The 22176-nt window shown below is 39.3% G+C and overlaps 2 protein-coding genes across 3 annotated transcripts in view; one reads left to right on the forward strand and one right to left on the reverse strand.

Annotated features, from left to right (window-relative positions):
• Window positions 1–1327: 1327 nt before the first annotated feature.
• On the reverse strand, window positions 1328–4779 carry LOC123984059 (arginine vasopressin-induced protein 1-like). 2 transcript variants are annotated; one of them, XM_046070667.1, is made up of 3 exons: window positions 4618–4779; window positions 2696–3055; window positions 1328–2590 (listed from the first exon to the last, which is right to left on the reverse strand). In XM_046070667.1, exons 2-3 carry the CDS (start codon window positions 3016–3018, stop codon window positions 2332–2334), a joined length of 582 nt encoding a protein of 193 aa, XP_045926623.1. In that variant the 5' UTR covers window positions 3019–3055; window positions 4618–4779; the 3' UTR covers window positions 1328–2331. The 2 variants fall into 2 exon arrangements, with proteins under 2 accessions (XP_045926623.1, XP_045926621.1); XM_046070665.1 differs by having other exon boundaries at window positions 2696–3060; window positions 4618–4776.
• Window positions 4780–4893: 114 nt separating this feature from the next.
• LOC123984060 (MARVEL domain-containing protein 1-like) overlaps window positions 4894–22176 on the forward strand; it is an 88940-nt gene continuing 71657 nt past the window's right edge. Inside the window, exon 1 of the mRNA XM_046070668.1 lies at window positions 4894–5071. The gene's annotated coding sequence lies outside the window, so the exon portion shown is untranslated. The remainder of the gene's footprint in view (window positions 5072–22176) is intronic.

Below are 22176 nucleotides of genomic sequence, written 5' to 3' on the forward strand. Positions count from 1 at the left end.
GATAACCTGTACAGGCACTAAAATGAGGCTGCCTGCGCAATGAGCTTACTTTACACAACATGGTGAGAAGCTCAGCAAATTGAGGATTACCTCCAAGTCAATCTGCTGCTTTCTCTGCATTGGGGGAGTCAGCTGAGGTTTCAACACCTTATAAAGCTGCCATACAGATGTCATTGCTCCAGCCAGGCACTACTGAGTAGATCCAGGATATACAGAAAGGCCTTTATCTCCCAGATGACCTGCAAATCCCTGCGCATCACCCAGGAGGAGCTGGAGGAAACTGATAGGAAAGGCAGATGCAGGGTGATCCTAGTCTAAATATCCAGCTTTACATGTATCCTGATCTACCCAGTAGAGCTTCCTCATTTCTCTATTAGCTGACCTGACTAGACAGTAATAAACTGGATGGAATGATATTAACATTATTATTGCACATACCGATAAGTCACCATTTTAGAGCCTTGTTAAAATAAATCTAAAAGGCTGAACTGGCAACGAAGTGGAACGACAGCAGGTCCATTCAGTCTAATATATTGTTCTGGTGTGTTGTGTCTGGGGGTTTGGGCATTTGCATTAGGGGTGAAAACTTTACACCTCATTAGCCATCACCACGTATTCAGGTAATTTGGTAGACCTGCAGGAAAAGACAGGTTAAACATGACATGCTAGGATCAACAAGATTACCTGTTAATCTAGTGAGAGTCTGCCCTTTAAGCTCACCATAAGATACTAGCAAAGCCTGTGCTATGACAAGTATGACTCAGTGTGGTGGTTTGCTCTCCCAAAACAAAACCTTCTGTGCCATCTAGTGACCAAAAGCTGATGGCACCATTTCTAGACAATGCCAATGGAGGGCAGCATTTGTTTGTAATTGTGAAGTATTTTGTACCTGGAGAGTTGTTGGGTTGAGGCAACTGAAAACTGCTTTTTCACCCAAAGCCATGTATTATAAATCATCAGAACAACAGGAAATTGATGGAAGGCAATGTGCAGCGGTCCTCTATTAATCAAAAACTGCTAATGAGTTGCCCTCGAACAAGGCGCTTAACACACAACTCTGCTCCGGCAGAGCTGCTCAGTGGTTAACAGTGGCTGTATGTACAAGATGTAGGGTAATAGTGGAAATGAGCGTTAAATGAAGGTGAACAATGTTTTTATGTTATCTATTAAAATTAAAAACCTTACATCCATTTTAATCAGTTTCATTAAACATGCTGAAGCATTTTCACCACTTTCTGAATAGCAGAAGTTTTACTGATTTTAAATGATCACCGTGTTGTTGATTATATATATTTTTTTTTTAAACAAGACAAAAACACAAACAATACAAAGGCTCAGTTCTTTATTACCATACATCTAAAAATGACACAAACAGTAATATCAAAAAGCTTGAAGTTTCCAGCAATCTGATACTGTCAGTGACACACATTCACAGTTTAGGCACAGTGTGATTTCACTGTTACCATGAACATTTTAATAGGAGGACATTACTGTTTCAAGTCATTCTTTCCCTGCACAGTGAGGGACATGTTTGAGTTTGGTCTTGCAGCTATTTATTATTTTTGGTCACCAGGCAGAGTTGACAACCTGACACTTTTGCTCTCAATGACTACAAACCAGTGACTGTATGACGTTACTGTTACATGTTGAACAGAATCATTCAGTTTGAGTCAACATGTGCAGTGACAAATGTCTGGACATGTAACACTACATCTCATGACACCTAACATTGCTCCCATTTATAGTCTTACCACACACATAACCAGAAAACATAGTGTTAAAACTAAGAACTATGAAAAACATAGTGAAAACTTAAACATATCTCAGTTTCGACACCTAAATTAGCGTAAATACATACTCAAAAGCTGACATCTTTTCAAGTTAATGTACATACAGTACATCACCTCACACGTGAATATCGACATATACGTCACTGAACTACAAAAGAACTTAAAGTCACATCACTGTGAATTAATTATCAGTATGCATGGTTAGTGTGAGTGGTAGGAAAAACCATAAGGCAGTTCTTGAGAGGTAACCTCTATATGAAAGTTGTTAAACACCAGGAGCGGGTCAGAGGTTTATTATTCAGGTGGAGGTATCTGCAACAAGCAACAATGTAGTGCCAGTATCTGATCTGTGCCATTAAAAGGCCAGACATTATGGCATAATGAGAAACAGTTTCACTTGTAAATAATGTTGGATTGATTTGTGCCCGTATTGCTTTTCCCAGAAGTTAATTCAACCTAGCTTCAGTTCCTGATCACATGAGAAGAGTACTGAGGAGAGACGGGCAGGCTGTGCTGGTAGACTCAGTCGGTTTTGGTCGAGTCAGTGGAGTATTCTGTGGAGGTATCTCTCTGGGTTGTTTTCTGCTCCTCTCCTCAGTCCAGAGCTAGTTCTAACTGGTCTTTCAGAAGTCCCTACAGGGCCCTGGCTCTCAGTTAGCACCACTGTGGCCCCTTTACTGCTTCCTGTTGTCCCTAGAGAGGTGTGTCGGTGTGGCTTTGGACTGATGTCTGCTTCTGCCTCAGAAACATTCTCCTCCCCAGCATCCTTTCCCTGGCTGCTCGGCGAGCTCTCCCCAATCCTAAACAACATAAAATAGTTTTGTTGAGAACAACATGGATACCAAGTGAAACTATGATTAATTTTGTGCATGTATATGAAGTCATAAGGTTAGCAGTTTTTCTACCTGAGGTGATTGAAGGCTCGTAGCCAGTGAGAGCCCAGCACATCTTTCCCGTTGGTCCTAAGCCCTCTCTTGTGACTCCGAGCCCTCAGTCCTACCAAGGCCTGAGCCAGTTCAGCCTCATCTCCGTGGCCCCATACCACCTGGGCCCTCTGCTCTGCATCCTGGTCCCCCGCAGCCGTGAACAGTCTCTGGAGCTGCCACAGATTCACGTTGCTGAAAATGTTCCCTGTGCCAGCCTTCCTACTCCTCCTCTCAGCCAGCCGCCACAGCGAGGAAGGGCCCGCCACCATGGAGGCAGGAGTGGAGGCGGTTCTGGTATCCATTCTGGAGAAACACAGGAAAAGGTGGCATACACTGGCTCTGCTCTGTGGAGAAGTCAGAGAGAGTTTCCACTCATTATGATGGAAGATGGACAAAAAACAAAACAGAACACAACATGTAAAGTAAATGAGCACAGACTGCGTCACAACTCCTACAGACAGCTGTCACGGCTGAAAAACAGCCAGTCAGCTGCGAGGCTGATTCTTTAATCCTACTTTAGGAAGTGAGTGACGAGTTGTGCTTTAAAGCCCATTAAACTGCAGATGGAAACGTCATCTCTCTTTACTCACACATGGTTTTAAGTAGGACACTTTGTATTAGCGGAGTGAGTGACCAAGATCATGATTGCATGCAGGTCACCACCAGCCCTTCCACTGGAATGACTTTCAGCTTGACAAAATAAGTAAAAAAAGGTCCACTTACTAGCTTTCTCTAAAGCTTTCAACAGCTGCGCAACACAAAGATGGGAGTTTGCACAGATAAACTACTCCAAGGAAGACCAGGAGTTAAGATTATTTGGTAAAATCCACCATTTACTAGATCAGGAATAAAGTTTCACACTTTTTAGTTAAGCATCATTCTGCAGGTTCTCTCTGCCCATAGAGGACTAAATATTTTACTTTCTTCCAAAACGCACTTTTAACATCCATGTCCTATATTTATTATTATTTATTTTTTTATTTTTACACAGAAGAGGATTCCATAAATAGAAAAACAATACACTACATGACACTCACAATCCACTTACAAGCAAGAATTTAAATGGCGGTGTGTATAACTCTGAGACAGCAATTGGGTCATTTGAGGACACATTTGAGGACGCTCTACAGAAACCTATTCATTGCAGTAGAAGTAGTTAAACATTAACCCCAATGTCACACCCTTCTCAATTATTTCCCTCCCGTGGATGTCTTGACAGCCACAACTGTTATGGCTCAATGATGCAGAGATCCCGGTGTCGTGCCGAAAAGTGATGTTTGGTAGGCCTATGTGTAATATCTTTGTTTATATTTGGAAAACGGGCTGTAGCCTAATTAACATGACTTACTGCCAACTTACATATAAAATGAAGACAATTTTGTCCTTATGACTCTGCATTATTTTACTTGCTGTGTAGGCCTACCATCCACTCTTTTTTACCTGTTAAAATACCTTTAAATGGCCAATACAACTCATAAAATGCAGAAAATGATTGAAGCCTTTTGTTATTGACTGAAAGGTTATTTCTGCCCTGAAATTAGTTGATTATAGCTCACCTAGTACTTTTTACCTCTTAAAATACCTTTAAATGGCCAATACAACCCATAAAATGCAGTAGGCTAATTCACTTGCCAGAAAGTGATTGAAGAGACTGGGCAATACAGCTCCAGCAGACGGCAATCAGTTTTCGGCAGACGATCAAAGCTTTGTGCTATAAAGATGATTTATAGCCTACTGGCTTTTTAAAAACTTTATCTGTAATATTCGTGGCCCTGCCATATAAGATAAATACAATGCAACGATGGAACTTACTGGTTACTCCGTGCTGGGTTTCATTAGGCAGTGGCTAAAAGGCAATAAACAGGAATCCCGTGAGTGTCATGTGAAAAAGGTTTGCTTACCCGAAGAACTGATATATTCAGTACACTTTGCTTCTACAGCATCTCCCTCTGCGCATTGCTGATCCTTTGCAATGAAAGTTCTCACAATGGCTGATCCGTCGTAGGACAGTCTGTCTGTCCTGCTTCAACTGCGATCAATTTCTATCCTGGAGCCGACTGTCAATCACAAATCAATGACGTTAAAACGACCAATGACGAAAGAGAGCTCTTCTGGACCCTCCTGCTGTGGTTCGGAAAGAGATTCATTTCGACCAATCACGGTCGAGAAGACAAGAGGGGAGGAGGGGGGGAGTTCGGCTACACCCCTGGCCACGTAGGGAATCCATTGACGTCAATGAGTCAGGCTGGCTCGAGAAGGTCTGTGAGTCGTCAGTGAGGTTAGCAACATGCGAGCATTCTGTGCTGAAACGTGTAAACAAGATGACGCATCTAAACATCTGGGCTATATGAACAGGTCTAATATTATTACACACACACACTGTTTCTTTTTTAGATTTTATTAACCGTGCGAGAAGAAAAGCAGGCTTACAATCCTGGCTTCAGTTAAAGAAACAGAAATATTGTCTACAAACTTAAAGCATGGAAGCCTGAATTATGTTTTGCCCAAATCTCTACATGCATTTTGTCTATGGAAGCCTACAGGGGACTATATTAAATTATGATAATGTAAACTTGAAAATGTAATACTACAATAGCACTATAATTTTACACATATGAAGGCAATGATTGATGTATTTTACTTAAGTCTACTGTTTTTTGTTGTCCTGCATGTTTGCATGTAACAAAAGTAGGTTGTGTGTTGTTGCTTCCTGTTATTTTCAGCTCTGTCTAAATGGTGTCTGCTGTTACTCTACTGATGTTTTACTGTTTCTGGATGTTTCGCTTGGCTTATGTTGTGTTTTTCAGAATTCCTGTTTTGTTGTTGTTGATGTTTTTGCTTTTACAGTGTTTCAGTATACTTGTCAGAATCAGAATCAGGTTTATGGCCAGGTACATTTTTACATACGAGGAATTTGCCTTGGTATAAATTGGTGCTTACAGTAATAATAATAATAATAATCTTTATTTGTAGAGCACTTTTCAAAAACAAGTTCTTTAACAAGTGTAAAGACAATAATACCCAAGAGACAATAATACGAAAACAATACAAGATAAAAGCATGAAAACATTGAAAAGACTTAAATACACGTTAAAGTAAAATACAATAAAATAAAAGGGATAAAATAAAGTAAAATAAGATCGGGAAAGGCTCTCCTATAAAAGTATGTTTTAAGAAGGGACTTAAAAGAGTTCACTGACTCAGCCGACCTGATTTCCTCGGGCAGGCTGTTCCAGAGCCTCGGGGCCCTGACAGCAAACGCTCTGTCCCCTTTAGTTTTCAGTCGAGACTCTGGAACAGATAGCAGACCTCTGCCCGAGGATCTCAAGGTACGTGCTGGTGTGTATGGGACTAAAAGTTCAGAAAAATAACAAGGCGAGAGGCCATGAAGAGCTTTAAAAGTGATCAATAAAATGTTAAAGTCAATTCTAAAATATACAGGGAGCCAGTGTAATGAAGCTAAAATAGGAGTAATGTGATCATATTTCTTTGTTCTGGTTAAAAGCCTGGCTGCTGAGTTCTGGACAGTCTGGAGTCGATCAATAGATTTTTGGGTTAAACAGGTGAAAAGGCTGTTGCAATAATCCAGGCGTGATGAGATGAAGGCGTGTAAAATGGTGTCGGTGTCCTTAAAAGTTAACATTGATCTAATTTTAGCTATATTTCTAAGTTGATAAAAACATGATTGAACAAGCTTTGTGGTGTGCTGCTCGAAATTTAAATTACTATCAAACCAAACACCAAGGTTCTTTGCAACAGGCTTAATGTGATTTACTAGGGAACCAGCAGATGGCAGTATTTGATTTGCCATCTGCTGGGACCCAATGACCAAGATTTCTGTTTTGTCTGAGTTCAGTTGGAGGAAATTATTTGACATCCATTTTTTAACTTCACAAAGGCAGTCGGTAAGTGAACTCAGCATTCCAGGGTCTGTGGATCTGACGGGCAAGTATATTTTACCATACCATTCTAGGGCAGTACCAGAGATCCCCACCCAGTGCCTCAGTCTGTCTAACATGATGTTGTGATCAATGGTGTCAAAAGCAGCGCTAAGGTCCAGGAGTACCAGGACTGAGCACATGCCTTCATCAGCAGACATTAAAAGGTCATTGGTGACTTTAAGCAGGGCAGTCTCAGTGATGTGGTACTTCCTGAAACCAGATTGAAACTTTTCAAATAATTTGTTATTTTCCAGTACAGTGAGCAGCTGTTTGGACACAATTCTTTCTAGAATCTTTGCAATAAAAGGCAGTTTTGGAAGTGGTCTAAAATTTTGTGGGAGGGAAGGATCTAAACCAGGTTTCTTTAAAAGTGGGTTCACGTAAGCTGTTTTAAAATAATCAGGGACACAACCAGTAGATAGGGAGCTGTTGAAAACAGAGATCAAATGGGGCCCAACAGAATCCATTACTTTCATACTTTCAGGTATTACATCAAGTGGGCTGGAGGACACTCTCATTTGTGATACTGTTTTTAAAAGCTCAGACAAGTCGATGGGATAAAACTGGTTAAAACTCTCTTGTTGCTGGTGAGGAACCTCTGAGTAAGAGGCCGCGGGGGTAATAAAGGCTCTGATTGACACCACCTTATTGGTAAAATAAGATAAAAACAATTCACAGTCATCATTACTTCCAGCTGAGGCACAAGGAGGGGTTGGGTTTACCAGCTGATCCACAGTCTTAAACAGAAACCTGGGATTGTGTTTATGTGTAGTAATGAGTTCAGAAAAATAGTGTGTTCTTGCATCCTTAACCATGTTATTGTATTTAATTAATAAATCCTTCAGACTGAGGTAATGGACTTGGAGACTGGATTTTTTCCATCTGCGCTCTGCTTTCCTGCATTCCCTTTTGAGGCTGTGAATGCTGTCATTTATCCAGGGTTGCTTACTAGCTTTAGACGTAGGCCCAACCTTTAAAGGAGCAGTAATATTTAGTGACGACAAGCAGATATGATTGAAGTGATTGACCAGATTATTGGTGTTGGAATCAGACAGGTGTTGGCTTTGGCTCTGAAAGAATGCGCAAAACTTTGAAACACTTTGTTCATTAAAGATGCGAGAACACACGGAGCTTGTTGAGGCGGCATGAGTAACAGGCGAATCGCAGCTAAAAACAATACATCTGTGGTCAGATATGGTCATGTCCACTAATTCCACAGAGGAAATGCTAACACCCAGGGTAAAAACCAAGTCCAGTGTATGACCACGGTTATGTGTTTGCCCTTTGACATGTTGTTTGAAGTTAAAAAACAACCTCATCTCCTCTGCACCTCATGCCTTCCCCCTCAGTGCAGTGACAGCATGTAAGCTCACCTCCTTAAAAAAAGCGTCCTTCTCTGTTTTTTAAATGTGATGTGCTCTACCACCTCCATCGACAAGAATAGCTTTATGACCTTCAGAAACCAGCATCCAATTGATTGATGTCCGCTTACCTCAAACTATGATGAAGCGGTTCCTTTAAGCACAGGTCCAAACTCTAACACTCTTTCTTTAACTGAAACCCAACTGAAGCCACAACAAATAACCAACTTTAACTCACAGTGTGAGCAACATGGAGGAGAGAATTGCAGGTAGATGGTTTCAGTTAGTGTGTATTCATCAATTTGACATCAAAGCACTGAAGCAAGGACAACCGCTGTAATTTGAACAAAATAGAGACTTACTAAAGACAGAGAATGTGAATGTGAAATGCGCACGACTTCTATTTCAAATGTAAAGGATCCCTTTTTAATTCTCACATCAAATATTCTGTAATGTAACAAAGAAATACTTTCAGTACAAACACATAGAGCCTTTCCAAGGGCAGAGAGATGTGTGTGTGTGTGTGTGTGTGTGCATGTGGGATCACGTAGGTGCGTGTCAAACTCTGCGACTGGTTCATTAAATGGCACACCGATCAATTCTTAATCTGCTTTGTCCTAACACATGCAGAAACACACACCCTAAATCTCCCTCAAACATGCATTCTTAAACACATAGAGACAGACACACAGACACACACAAACACACACACCCTTCTCTTCCTCCATCACTTTCAACCCTTTTTGTCTTCCTCTTTGTCAAATTAAATTACTGACAACATAACTAAAGGAATCTCTACATGAACCAATTACCACTCAAATCCCCTGGGTGTGTCTGTGAAATGATCTCTGTATGTGTTGGTGTGGGAGTGTGTGTGTGACCAATGACATGAAAGAAGTAGCCTATGATAGAAAGTGTTCTTATGTCCAGTATAGGTGAGAAACAGGACACAATCATGTATTGGCATTTAGTTTAGGTAGTTACAGTGTGGCGTAAATGCACAAATGTGTGTGTGTGTGTGTGTGTGTGTGTGTGTGTGTGTCTGCATGTTCCATGTTGTGTGTTCAAGTGTGAGCTGACCATTCGGAAGGCTTTGCCCACCCCTCTTCTCATTTATAGTCACCGGAAATGACAACTAGCTGTAGCTAGCTGGGAAGTAAGTTAATGTCAGCTACATGAGTTTCTTGAAAACTCCATCTGGCTTTTTAATGTTTCGAGCTGATTAGTTTTAAAATGATGATCTTATTGACTGGGTATTTTACAAACATTTTCAACAATATCAGGGATATCATGTTTATCCCTGATAAACATGAAATTGTCATGATATTGTTATGATATTGTTATTATGCTAAAAGAATGAGGCTGAAGATCCTGAACAAAAACTCAGCATCCTCACCAGTGTTGATTGATGTAGAAGACATGGAAATTAAAAAAGACATCATTGTTGTATTGCAATGCAAAAATGACAGCTCAGATGGTTTACAGTTATGTTAGGATGAAATAACTATAAACCATCTAATCTGTAGAGTATGTTTGTTGTCAAGACAAAAAGCGTTCAGAATGAGAATAAACCAATAGGGGTGTGATATTAAGACGTGACAATATTTCTCATCAGAGGAAAAGCTGTCTCACAAGATTCACACAAATGACACTTGCTGTCATACGGCACATCGATTTTCTCATGCAGTTAAAAACAAATGTATAGCTTATAACGTAAACTCGCTGCCTAAATGCAATATAAATATCTCTCTTCTAAACCTAACCAAGTAGTTTTGGTACCTTAACCTAAATATACTGCGGCCATTTCTCAATGTTGACCATGTGTTTTATTTTGAAAGTCTAATTGGATGTTGCATATTTATTATTGCTAACTTGACAGCGGAGCTCTGCACATGCAAAAACGATGCTAAAAGGATACCCAGGGCCCAGTTGGTCAAAAAAATTAATCTGGATCCGGATTTGGAATTCCCATGTTTTGCTATTCAGGATCACGTAATCCATCTTACTTTTGTGCCGATTTTTTAAAGCAACATTGGATTGGATCATCCTGATCCGGGTACAGACTTTTCAGGATTACCAAATCCGGATTTCCAGTGCTCTAAATAGGACTACATATCACAACGTAGGCTGTTAATGATATAAAGACCAACAGGTGGAACAGCCAGCATGGGGTCACTTTTATTTGAAGAGACAGAAAACGCACAATAAAACAACACAAACATTTCTTTCCATTTTCAGTTTCTTTAAAGGTTCAGTGTGTAATATTTCTGAGGATCTATTGACAGAAATGCAATATAAGATCCATAACTATGTTTTCAGTAGTGTGTAAAAGACCTTACATAATAAACCATAATGTTTTTATTACCTTAGAATGAGCCAGTTATATCTACATAACCACGGGTACCTCCTTCCATGGACATCACCACGTTGCATCGTCATGTTTCTACAGTAGCTGAAAACGGACAAACAGCACAACAGTGCGCATTTCGCCACTAAGTTGTTCTTGTTCTACTTCTGGTAGAATTCAGGAAGTATAAACACTTATCAGTATGTTGAATACGTATTTTAGAAGAAGAAGTAGTAATAATATAATGCAGGGGTCGGTAAATACGTTTTGAATCAGTGAAATATTTTCAACCATTAGATCATGGATGAGAATATAAGCCATAATATTGACTTGCATTGACATGTTCAGTTAGCTCAGCTGGTAAAGCACTGGACTTGCAACCTAAGGGTTGAGTGTTTCATTCTCTTTTCAACAGATGGATTCTGCAGCGAATGTTTTTCAGATCACGGCAATGTTTTTGTTTTGGTGTTTGATCCGCATTCATCAACCTACGGACCCTTTTTCAATTCCCCAGTATCTCCAGGCAGAGGAGGACATTTAGGAGAATCACGTTTTCCGACGGCTCTTTCGGAGGTGTGTCAAGCAGGCTACAGACTCATTTAATGTCATTCAGACTTTTTCAAAGTAAAAGCTCAGTTCAACTCCAAATACTGCATTACAGTAAACAAGCTTCTCACGCTTTTATTTTGTAGGCAAAACTACTAAAGAGGAAGTGATTATGTGAGTAACTGTTGCTGTCATGACTGAGATCTATTTCAGCAACGCTATCAAAGTATTTATTTACTTTTTTTTTTTTGCCGCTATCAAAGCACCATAATCTGGCAGCGGGCTAAGATTTATTGTTGGTGGGGAGTTTTGGCGAGGATACATAATCACAGAGAGAATTAATGTGTTTCCCTTGAAAGAATAAACAGTGACAGTGTTTCACACGCTTGGCTTACATTTTCCATGTTGTCTGTCAAGTCGCAATGACATATGGTTTTACTGAATCATTAAGTAAATATGATTTCTTAATAAATAACCCAAAAGAACCCTCATTTCTTGACTGGCTACTCTCTGCTGTCTCAGAAGAGACAACTTTTGTGCTTTTCGTCAGTCACTGTAGCTGTCCAATGCTCTTTGAAAGGTTAGGGGGCAGTGGACTAGATTAGTAGACTGGACAGATGGTTGCAATTCACAACACTTGCCACTAGATGCCACTAAATCTTACACACTGAACCTTTAAACAGTCAGACTCCCATCTGACCCCCAACAAATCCAAGAAAAACAAACAAATATACATTATTCATAGATACACTGTGAATATTTTGTATTCACATGAGCATGTGTTGTCCAGTAGTTAAAGGTCATTAAGAGGTCAGATAGCAGCTTTTAGCTTTTAGGAGGCGATCTCAGAATGAGGGACTGACTAGACCTGCAATAAGGAATGAGATTGTTAAAAAATACTTTTGAATGGTTCATCTCTGATGATGGTGCCTTTGTAATTAATGTACAGTAATACATGACAGATGAAATTAAATACATTATTTTTGTTTGATATTAACAATGGTTTATTAATTTATATTTATTAAAGAAAAGTTCTTTACTGTACTTAATGGCTTATATGTAATGTCTACTTCATCTACTTTACCACAGTAAAGTTTAAACAAATCAAGTGCAAAATATAAATAAATGTGTATATAGGCTCCTACATGATAAAAAATGTTGTATTATTTGAAAAAGGTTTTATGACGTTTTGTTCCTAAAATCCACCCTGAATTCAGCCTTCTGCTGGGATCAGGATAATCCTGTTTTTTTGTATCAAAGGGATCATAGTCCTACTAAAAAGTTTCGAACAACACAAACTGAAGACTTGATCCAGATCAAAACCAGGATTGGATTAGGTGATCTGATCCGATTTCAGAATCCTTTTTTTCTTTTGAACAGCCCATTTTCAATATTTGATCCAATCCGATAGCCGAAATCTGATCAGATTACATTTGAACAACTGGGTCCAGAGTATTAAGGGACACCAAGGGGTCTTGATCAAACGTCCATATGTGATGAGATAAGAGTGAGAACGTTTTGCCTCCTTCTACCTTCATTTTACTTTCTTTTCCTCCTCTCTTATCCTCTACTTTGCTCCCATTCATCTAAAATCTGTCCTTTTTACTTCCAATTTCTCTCATTTTATCTCCTCTCCTCTCCTCTCTTCTCCTCATCGATCCATTCGTCATCTTTTCACCACTCCTCATCCAATCTTTCCTCCACTCAGCCCCTTTGCTTCATCAGAGAAAGGCTTGCGTGAGGTCAAGATAATGGTACTAATTTGTGTGTATGTGGGTGCTTGTCCCCTATCCGTCCCCTACTAGCTTTGTCACCGCTGACCTACACATACTGCTGTGTCAACAATAGCAGCACATACACATACACGCACAAATGACAGCATCCCAGAGGACCTTAACAAGATAGTTTACACTGACAGAGAATGGGAGAAGAGGGAGGGTGGGTTGAAGAAGAGGAGGAAGTTATTATCTATGTAGTACATCGCTGCTGTTTATGTTGTTGTCAGGGATGAATGGACTAAACTGAACAACATGAGCTGCATCAGTAAAATCTACAGCAGTACACTACAGCCAGTGACAGGTTTAGCCAGTCATTTTATCCATATGATCATTAGCAGGGAAGGAAAAGGACTATGCAATTCCCCCTATAAACGTTTATCCTCCATGAGTAATTAAACAAAAGGCTGGTTAATAGAATGAGATGTGAAACCAAATGAGAACTCTAATCTTCCTCAAAGTATTGCTTGTAACTTGCAACAGCTAAAACAGTGGAAATGTTTTTTTCCCCTCAAGAGTTTATTCTTTATTCCTGTGAGTCTAAGGATGAAACCAAAGTGGAGCAGTTGCTCAACAAACTTGCAGTAAAAAAGTGGACAGCGTGACAGTTAAAACTATGGTGAAGGAAACTGCAGTCCTTCTGTGATTAATTCATTCATTTTCTCTGCTGGCTTAATGTTTTTTTTTTATTATTGCAGGTGTCTGGAACTTATAAAATAACTGTTAAAGCTACTAAAGAGGAGAGAATCTTATGATCTTCTTGGTGTGGCCTCCAGTATTATAATGCTCATTGGGGGGCATGACTCAGAGATAAATGCACTTTCGCATGCCACATTGAATGGCTCAATTTCACAACTGAAATTGAAATGTCTTATTTCTAGAGTTTCACCAAATGTAAGTGAGAAATGCATTTTAATTCCCCAAATCTACACACATAAGTTGTGTATCCTGTCTCTAGCTGCCAAAGTGAGACTGTCCTCCAAGTAGATTTATTTGTGCATTGGAATAACAGAGTCGAATGATGTCGTCCTGCTGGTAGGGGCATCAGATCAGAAAACACTTTGATGTGTCTTTCTAAAGGGCATGGACAAACCATGTATTCTGTCATTTAATATGGAGGACTTGTTAGTTAAAATTAGAATAGTACAGTAGTTTGGGTCTGCCAGTCCTGGCAAAAGAGGCAGATTTTGTATGAAGCCCGTGAGGAAGTGCTGCCTTAGAGCCTCAGCTCAGGGCACGGTAGTCCTCTGTGTGTGCTGTGTAGGCTCTCTGGATTGTACTTTACAGCTGTCATAGTGACTCACTGACAGCTACCTGGAGCTCTACCCCATGGGTGCCATTGTCAAACAGCTGTCTGTGTGAAAGCCTTCTCTCTTTGTGTAAGGTAACGCGAGAGAGGGAACAGGATCAGATGTCAACAAGCAACCACAGTTTGCAAACACTCACTCATTACATACACACTCTCTATGCCACACAAACAAACACAATCACCACAAAGAAGGGCTTAAGGTTGCTAAACAGCTTATCCATACACAGTGGTGAGTTTATACTGTCTCCTCTGCGCTGTGTTATACTAATGCCTGCCATAGTATCAGTGTGCTGTCTTAAAATATATCTAAATTGGTTGGTTTCCCCAACTGACACGTCCTGTTCATCATAATTAAAATATCAGCAGCAAAAATTTGGCAAGGAAATTCGTCTTCATTTGACAGATGCTGTCGTTTAAAGCATGTTTTTTTTCTTAGCAAGAAAGGCCTCAGTAGTATTTTACTAATTCTGTTTGTTACTGCCTTGCTTTATCCAAAATTGACAGCGTATATATGAGTGGCATACTGTGTAAGGACGGGTTCTGTTTCACTACAGCATAGTAGGATAGCCGTTCCCAATGAATTCTTATGTATGTGTCCATGCTTGCAACTGTATTCACTGGTTTGCAGTGCAAACAAAGAAGTACAGGTATAATTCACCCACTAATAAATGTAGGTGTTCTTTAAGGAGCATTCAGACTGAACGTGAAGTGGATTTCAGAGGTGGCGTGACTGCATACAAAATCAATGGGAAGGCAAGGGTTTGATTAAGGTGGTAAGAATTGAGGCAAAGATGCCTGGGTTGAACATGTCTTAGCACTTCGTTTTGCGGATGTATGACTTCATTTTGCGAAATGCACATGAAGAGAGGTTGAAGTAAAGTAATAGAAACAACTGGAGAGCCCAGTGAGTATTAAAATCTGTCTGACTATGAGCTGTACCACATATACATAAACACACACATAGGCAATCACAGTCAAAAAATGAATAAACACGGTCTTCATAAACCTCCAGTGGTCAAAATTAGACTTTGTCTAAATTAAGCTTTAGACTGCTTGTTGTTTTAACATTAAGCTTAAAGATGACCTATAATACCAGTCCTGTATTGTAGTTCTGTGACTCCTGTGTGGCAGCTTTGCATGATTCAAAGTTGAAAAAAATTATTTTCTGTCTTATACTGGCTCTTCATGTAGGCCTTCATTTCAGCCTCTGTCTGAAACAAGCTGTAGATGCTCCTGTCTCTTTAAGGCCCCAAGCCCCTCAAAGCTCACTGTCTTCTTATTGGCCAAAACCTGAAGCATGCTACTAGGCTGTTGTTGACGCTGAGCGGGACAGATAGACTGAGCGTTGTTGTGCGGAGCAAATGACCATATATGGAATACAGGCTCTGTGTAGCTCCATATGTGTAGAAAAAGCAGGTCAAAACAGAATGTTCAGAACAGGAGGAAATCTGAGGTTTTTGCTCACAGGGATTTCTTTTAAATACTTTAACCTCATTATTTGAAGCTTCGGCCATGTTTAATATGATCATCCAACATTGTAACATTGTAGATAAGTCATAAAATATGGAAAAGCATAATAGGTTCTCCTTTAAGTTCTGGAAATGAATTATCAACATGTCATGCTGTCTATAGGCATTTATTAAACATGTTATGTGTTTGTGTGTTTGTCTATAAAGATCTGGACATGGTCTTTTAAAACAAAAACACTTTCCTTTCCTAGTGTACTTGTTTCACTCACGTGTATGCTCACAAAGACACAGAAACGCAAAATGCACACACACAAGCAACCGTTTCCATTGCCCTTTCATACACTATACTTTCCCTTCTAAACACGCACACACAACTACAGACACAAACAGAGCGCTAACATTACATCTATCTGAATGAGTTCCGTCCATTTTCTCTGTGTTGTTATTGATCGTACTTAAACAGCACCACTCCCGTCGGCTTGTACCAGGAAATTGGCTTCATATTGAAAGTGTCACAGCAAGGGTGTGTTTCATTTTAGCCCTGAGGGCACAGGGAACGTAGCACAAGAGGAATCAATCAATCAATCTTCAGTACTTGGCTTTGGCTTGTTTCTGTAAATTTATTTTTTAAGGTATTTTTGTTTTATTCATTAGTGCAGTTATTATGTTTGTTAGTTTTGGTGCAAAGCACTTGAGACTCTCCTTCCACCCTTGTGAAACTCATGTGTCACTGTTCATCCGTCCTGCTTAAGAGTACTTCGGAGAGACACTGCATCCCTGCCAAAACCATGACAGCTGCTCTAGCTGACCCTGACCTCTGACATCTTTGTGGAGAGGATTAAGTGGAGAAAAAAGTAATGATTACAGAGTCAAAAAGAAAAGCAATATAGTGATGACATGCATCAGACTTTAGAAATTGGGGTTTCGTACACACAGCACCTTTAACCTGGGTTTCATTAAACAAAACGATATCAATTTGTGACAAGGGAAAGTGTTGCTTGTCTGGATGATTTTATGAGAAACTGAGTGAACTGTAGGGTTCCAGTGTTCCAGTATGTCTCTTTCTGTTTCCAGAAATTGTGATGATTTTTACAACATAGAATACACAAAGTTATACCCAACCAATATGACATGTACCAGAGCACTATATGTTTATGTCATTATTTTGCATGAGCTTCTGATTGGACAAATTGTAACCAGTAATAAACCAGTGGATTGAGCATGTATGGTCACACTTTGACTCTGTGTGCTACTTAAAATTATGGATGGAACACACACTTGTAACCTGACCATTAATCAGCGTCAGACTCTCAGGGAGGCGGTGTGTGTGCCGTGCCATAATTCTGATGATGAATGATGATTAATAAAATTAATGACGGTGATAATAAGATGAGATAACATAATCGTAATGCTATCATAAAGTGAGACTGTCAGCTTCAGGTGCTCACTCAGTCAATGCCAAATAGCATCGCATTAGCTATTTGTCATTGTTTTGTTCTCCCCAAACAAATAAACATTAACTAGCTAACGTTAGAGTTGGCTAAGCAGTGAGTGTCCATTTCGACCATTTTGTCATAATTTTAGAAAAATTATTAGGCTGAGGATTCACTTAATAAACATATGTAAAAATGTGTCTTCTGAAGCTCCACTGTGCTATTTCTACACATAGTATGGGGGGGTATCACTTCCAACACCAGGCAACAAAGGTCTCCTATGTTTATTTTCAGGTCTACGTGTAACCTACTCCTACACACATTCTCCACCTACAATATGTTTAAACTGTTTGGTGCTGCTGTCCAGTAACATGCAGCACCAGTGCACATGCATACAGTACGTATATTACTCCTTTCTGAACATTCATATAACATAAAAAGGTGATCTATTAATCATTAAACACTTTGTGCTTTGTACTTTAATAGTCATTATGAATATTTTGATGCTTGACATCAGTATGATCTGAAACTGTCAGTCAAACCAACAGTCGTACAATCTCTCCCTGTGCCATTGTCTAGTCAAGCCTGGTTATTGAGTTAGCAGTGAAGGTGAGAGACAGGGAGGAGCAAGAAGTGGTAAACTACTTGAGTATGGATACTGTGTACTCCACTCCTCTGATCAGTCAAGAATGAGTACACTGGTCCACTTGCACTGATACACTTTTCCAGGGCATTTACTACTCAGCTTTGTAGTATTTTTGGGGAATACTACAGTATGCATATTTACGGAGAACGCAAGGATGGTTTACTGGTGGAGGGTGTTTGACAGATTGTGGAGGGCTGATCTGGGACAGAAATACCAGGGCCGACGGAGCAATGTTTTCATGAGCATGGGAATCTGTTTTGGTGGTTCTTGTGCATGTGCATGAGGACGTACATGCACATGCACACAAGCATGTGGGTTATATGTATTGCTGGCGGTGGTCGCCATGAAACGCAGCAATGCAACGGCAGAGAAGAAAAAGACCATTCGCAAGTAAATACAGATGTAAACCATGAAGGTTTCAAATAAAATATACAAACTGAAGGAAATGCATTCAACATATTTGTAAGGCCTCAAGGAAAACACACTGTTTTTTGGTTCAACTTTGAATGTAAGAAACTTTGCTTATAAGAAAACTCCACAGGGAACTTTTAATCAGCTGAATGTGAAGACTGTCATATATATTTTTTAAGCGAGCTGTTCCGAGATCATTTCTCATAATGTCTGGAAGCTAAAAAGACAACAACCTTTCCCAAACCATTTTTTCTTGAAGATGTGAATTAGATGTTGCTGCAGTTCAGTAAACCGTGGAGTTTCCTTAATGGCCACATCTGTTTAACTGTTTAGCCAACACGTTTTTATTAATTCAGCTTTACTTTACTTATAACATTTGTTCCCTCTTTCAACTCAAGCAAAAGAAACAAATATGTTTTTTTATGGTCAAATAAGTCCAAAGTTCCCCACATATTAGCAATTCTGAGCCATTTACATATGACATTCAGTAAATTAGAAAGTGAGATTTAAAAAAAAAAGCCTGCACACTGTGATAAGTGTCTCATTATGCGCTGTTGCACAAAGTGAATTAGAGAACAACACAAATCCTCCAAGATTTTAGATTATAATAATGATTCAAGATGGGTTCCTTGCTGTGTAAAATACCCCTAGTTTACCTCCTCACATTATTGTGATTTCCTCCCTGCTCTTTAAATGTTGTTTCCATTTCTCAAGCTTGTGAGAAATTATTTCTTAATCCATATTTCACTTACCTGGCAGACCAAGACTTAAGACATTTTTTGTGTATTGCCTGAGCCCATTATTCACTTTGGCACATGTTTAATCGCAAAGCAAAATATCAACTGGTTTACCAATTACAACTTTAACATCCTCCCCCAGAATATGCTGCAGGCAGGATTACAGGCCAATAAAAATCATCAGGAATTGAACTCCCTTAATGTAACTATTTGATTTAAAAATCTGATTTGATATACGTATCTCTCCGTGTGTTCTTTGAACACGTACCTTGACCACGTCAACGTCTGTCGAGCTGCAGGTGACAAAGTCATCCACTTCCCTCACCTGCCCATCGGTTTCCACGGTAACTAGTTTGATGGGCACTGCGACGCGCCGACCTGTAAGAATTGCTGTGTTCACCACCTCTGTGTCCTACAGAGAGAAGGAAAGAGAAAGAAAGTTCCTAAGTTACTAAACCATGCTTGGGCATTTACAGCCCTGAATTTACATTTTTTAAAGCCTGAAACAGCTGGTGGTTGTTTTATGCAGAACTAAAAGCAGCAAAAGGTATTTAGATGAGAGATGTCATGTCATATTTATTACAAGTTTATTTTTGTGCAATTATTGTGGTTACAAATGTGTTCTCTCTTTCTATTTTTAACATTTTTCTTCCCCCAGCGTTCCTATTCACACTTATTATTTGAGACACAGTACACACATTTACTATACTTTTTGTTGTTTCTATTTCTCATGTGCTACCCAAAGTGCATGGGAAGGAAGACAAGACTGAAGATGGTGAAAGATGCAGATGGAGAGATAGGAATAAATGAGTAACAGAGACCAGGGGAGAGTTTTAAAGGAAGAGAGAAATTAAAAAAGAGGTGATTATAAACCTCACGATTAATGTAATTAGCATGATTACATTTGATTAGATCCTTCCAACAAAAATAGCACAAACAAATCCGCACACATACAAACCTCAGAGCGCTGTGTGCCAGTGTCAATCTTGATTATTTGGCATTGAGTTTCCAAGGGGGCATTTATCACTGCCAACACATACACACAAGCCTGATTACAGGGCATTTCGCTGGGCCCACTGTTTCTGGATGGGAAGTGTGTTTGTGTGTGTGTGTCTGCTATTCGACTTCGGTGGAATTCAGCTGAGCATTCAGGATGCCAACAGAGAAGATTAATAAGAAATACAGAATTAAAGTATTGTATTGTACATATTTCACTGTGTGTCTCCAGGCACACTTTGCATTGAAATGGTTTCAATCCAAACTGTTGTTCACCTTGGGCATAAAAGAGTGTATGTGTTCTTGTATCTCTGTCTATGTGGGGACACATTTTACATCTTCAGATTGATGACATTTTGGGGTGCACTTTTGTCACTGGCAATATTTAGATCCTTTACTTAAGTAAAAGTATCAGTACAACAATTTAATTTAATTTAAGTTATTACAAGTAAATCTTCTGCATTCCATATCCTATAACAAAGCACAGAAGTATCATCATCAAAAGGAGTAAAAGTACTTGTTCTGCCAAAAAATATTTCCTGTGAGTAAAAGGTCATTATACATTAAGTATTATGTAACTGGCCAAGTTTTAAGTACTTTATCCACAGTTAGTTTACCCCAGCAGTCCCCGACTGGGTGTATGATGATTAATGGGATAGAAGGAAAGAAGTCCTGCTGCACAAATTGGGGGGGAAATGATTTGTTTTGAGAAATGTTGGATAATTTACCTCTTTGTGCCTCAACAAGTTATATAAATGAAACTATGTTTGGAGGAAATAATTATTTGGCTAACACCTTATAAACATCTGGATCCAGACAATGGACCCTAGGTAAACATTTCTTTTTCACAAGCCAAAAAGATGGAGCCACTGATTTAATCTTTCATTATGCCTTGAATTTTATTTGATTGCCCTGTGTTTATTTTCTAATATAAAATCTGAAAAACAGCTAGTAAGTTTATTTGTCCATAAATGAGTATGAGAGTAAAGAGTACGTGCAGAATGGAGTAGAAGTAAGTAGCATTCAATGAAAAAAAAGTACATTACCTCAAAATTGTATTTACTTTCCACAATTTTCAACATGAAGACAGGACAAAGCACTACATAATGCCTTAAATTGCCATTACAAAGCAATTTGTGTTGCTCATGTATGCATCGACAGGCGGACAAGAGGAGCCAGAGACCAAGTCACCAACCCTTAATGGACATCCTGTCTCTGTGTGTGTTTATCTGTAATGTAGAATTACATTTTTACATTGCTGCAGTAACTGAGAGGATACATGCTGCAGTCTGTCAGCAGGGACACGCACTCACACACACACAAACACAAGAATGTGAGAAGAGAAATGTGGGAAGACATGAAAACTGTTGTATGAAATATACAAATATGAAAATACATGTAGTATACATTTAGACATTTATAGACACAATTACGCATGTTGAATATAAAAACCATAAAGATGCAGAAACATGAGGAAGATTAAGAGCAAACACACATACGCACAAACACACACGAATATGTAAATAAAATGCAAGTGCAGTAAAAATAACACATCAGAGATACACACTTGCGGACATGTACATACTCACATTTTACACAGATTCACTTCAGAGTTTAAGCACATGTGACCGGTGACAAGTTGCCTAATGCCCTATCTTTCTCTGCCACACACCGCTATGTGACCTTTACTTAATGAGATCTCTCTCCCTCCCCCTCTCTTACACACACACACACACCCTTTCTTATTTTGTAATTCTCATTTTTCTTCTCTCCTTCGTACTCACTGCTCAGTCTTGCCTGAAATCAGAAATAGATGCTGATATATAACATGACAGTAGACAGTTATGCAGGTTGAAGGTGAGAAACTGGTAAGGAGGAAGAAGATGAGGAGGAGGAGAAGCGGGGACAAACAGGATTAAAAGCATGGAAAAGATGAAAGAGGGAGCACAGGAGAGGAAGATGAAGGCCACAGAGAAAGTAGACGTGCAGAGAAAAAAACCCAACAAATTAACGTGAGGATTCTTCTTCTGCCTTGAGGGGAAGAGAGCAGATGGAGGGATAAAAATCAAAGAGGAAGAAGAGAAAGAGGACAAGAGATAACCTGTGTCAATTTGTTAATGTGTTATGTAGTCTATATGTGTATGTTAAAATGTGTGTGTGTGTATCCCGGAGCAGTAGTTACTTGGAAGCCATAGTAGTGCCACAGATAACATCATGTTTACATCTCCGCTATCTGCACCACAGGCCAAAAGAAATGACAACAACAAGGGGTGAAAACACATATTTTGTAAAGAAATTTCAAAAAATTAGGGTTTTGGATATCCCTGTATTTTATTGCTGTCTTCTGCAGTACCGTTACATCAGACTTTTTTTTTTTGTCTTGAACAGCCCGTGTGAATTTTAACTGGCAACAAAGAAGGCATTAAATTGGTTTACTTTGTGTGCCGGGCGTGTGTTTTTGTTCCATATCTGAATTAAGAGTCTACAGG

The sequence above is a fragment of the Micropterus dolomieu genome, linkage group LG15 (genome assembly GCF_021292245.1).
Source record: "Micropterus dolomieu isolate WLL.071019.BEF.003 ecotype Adirondacks linkage group LG15, ASM2129224v1, whole genome shotgun sequence".
NCBI lineage: Eukaryota > Metazoa > Chordata > Actinopteri > Centrarchiformes > Centrarchidae > Micropterus > Micropterus dolomieu.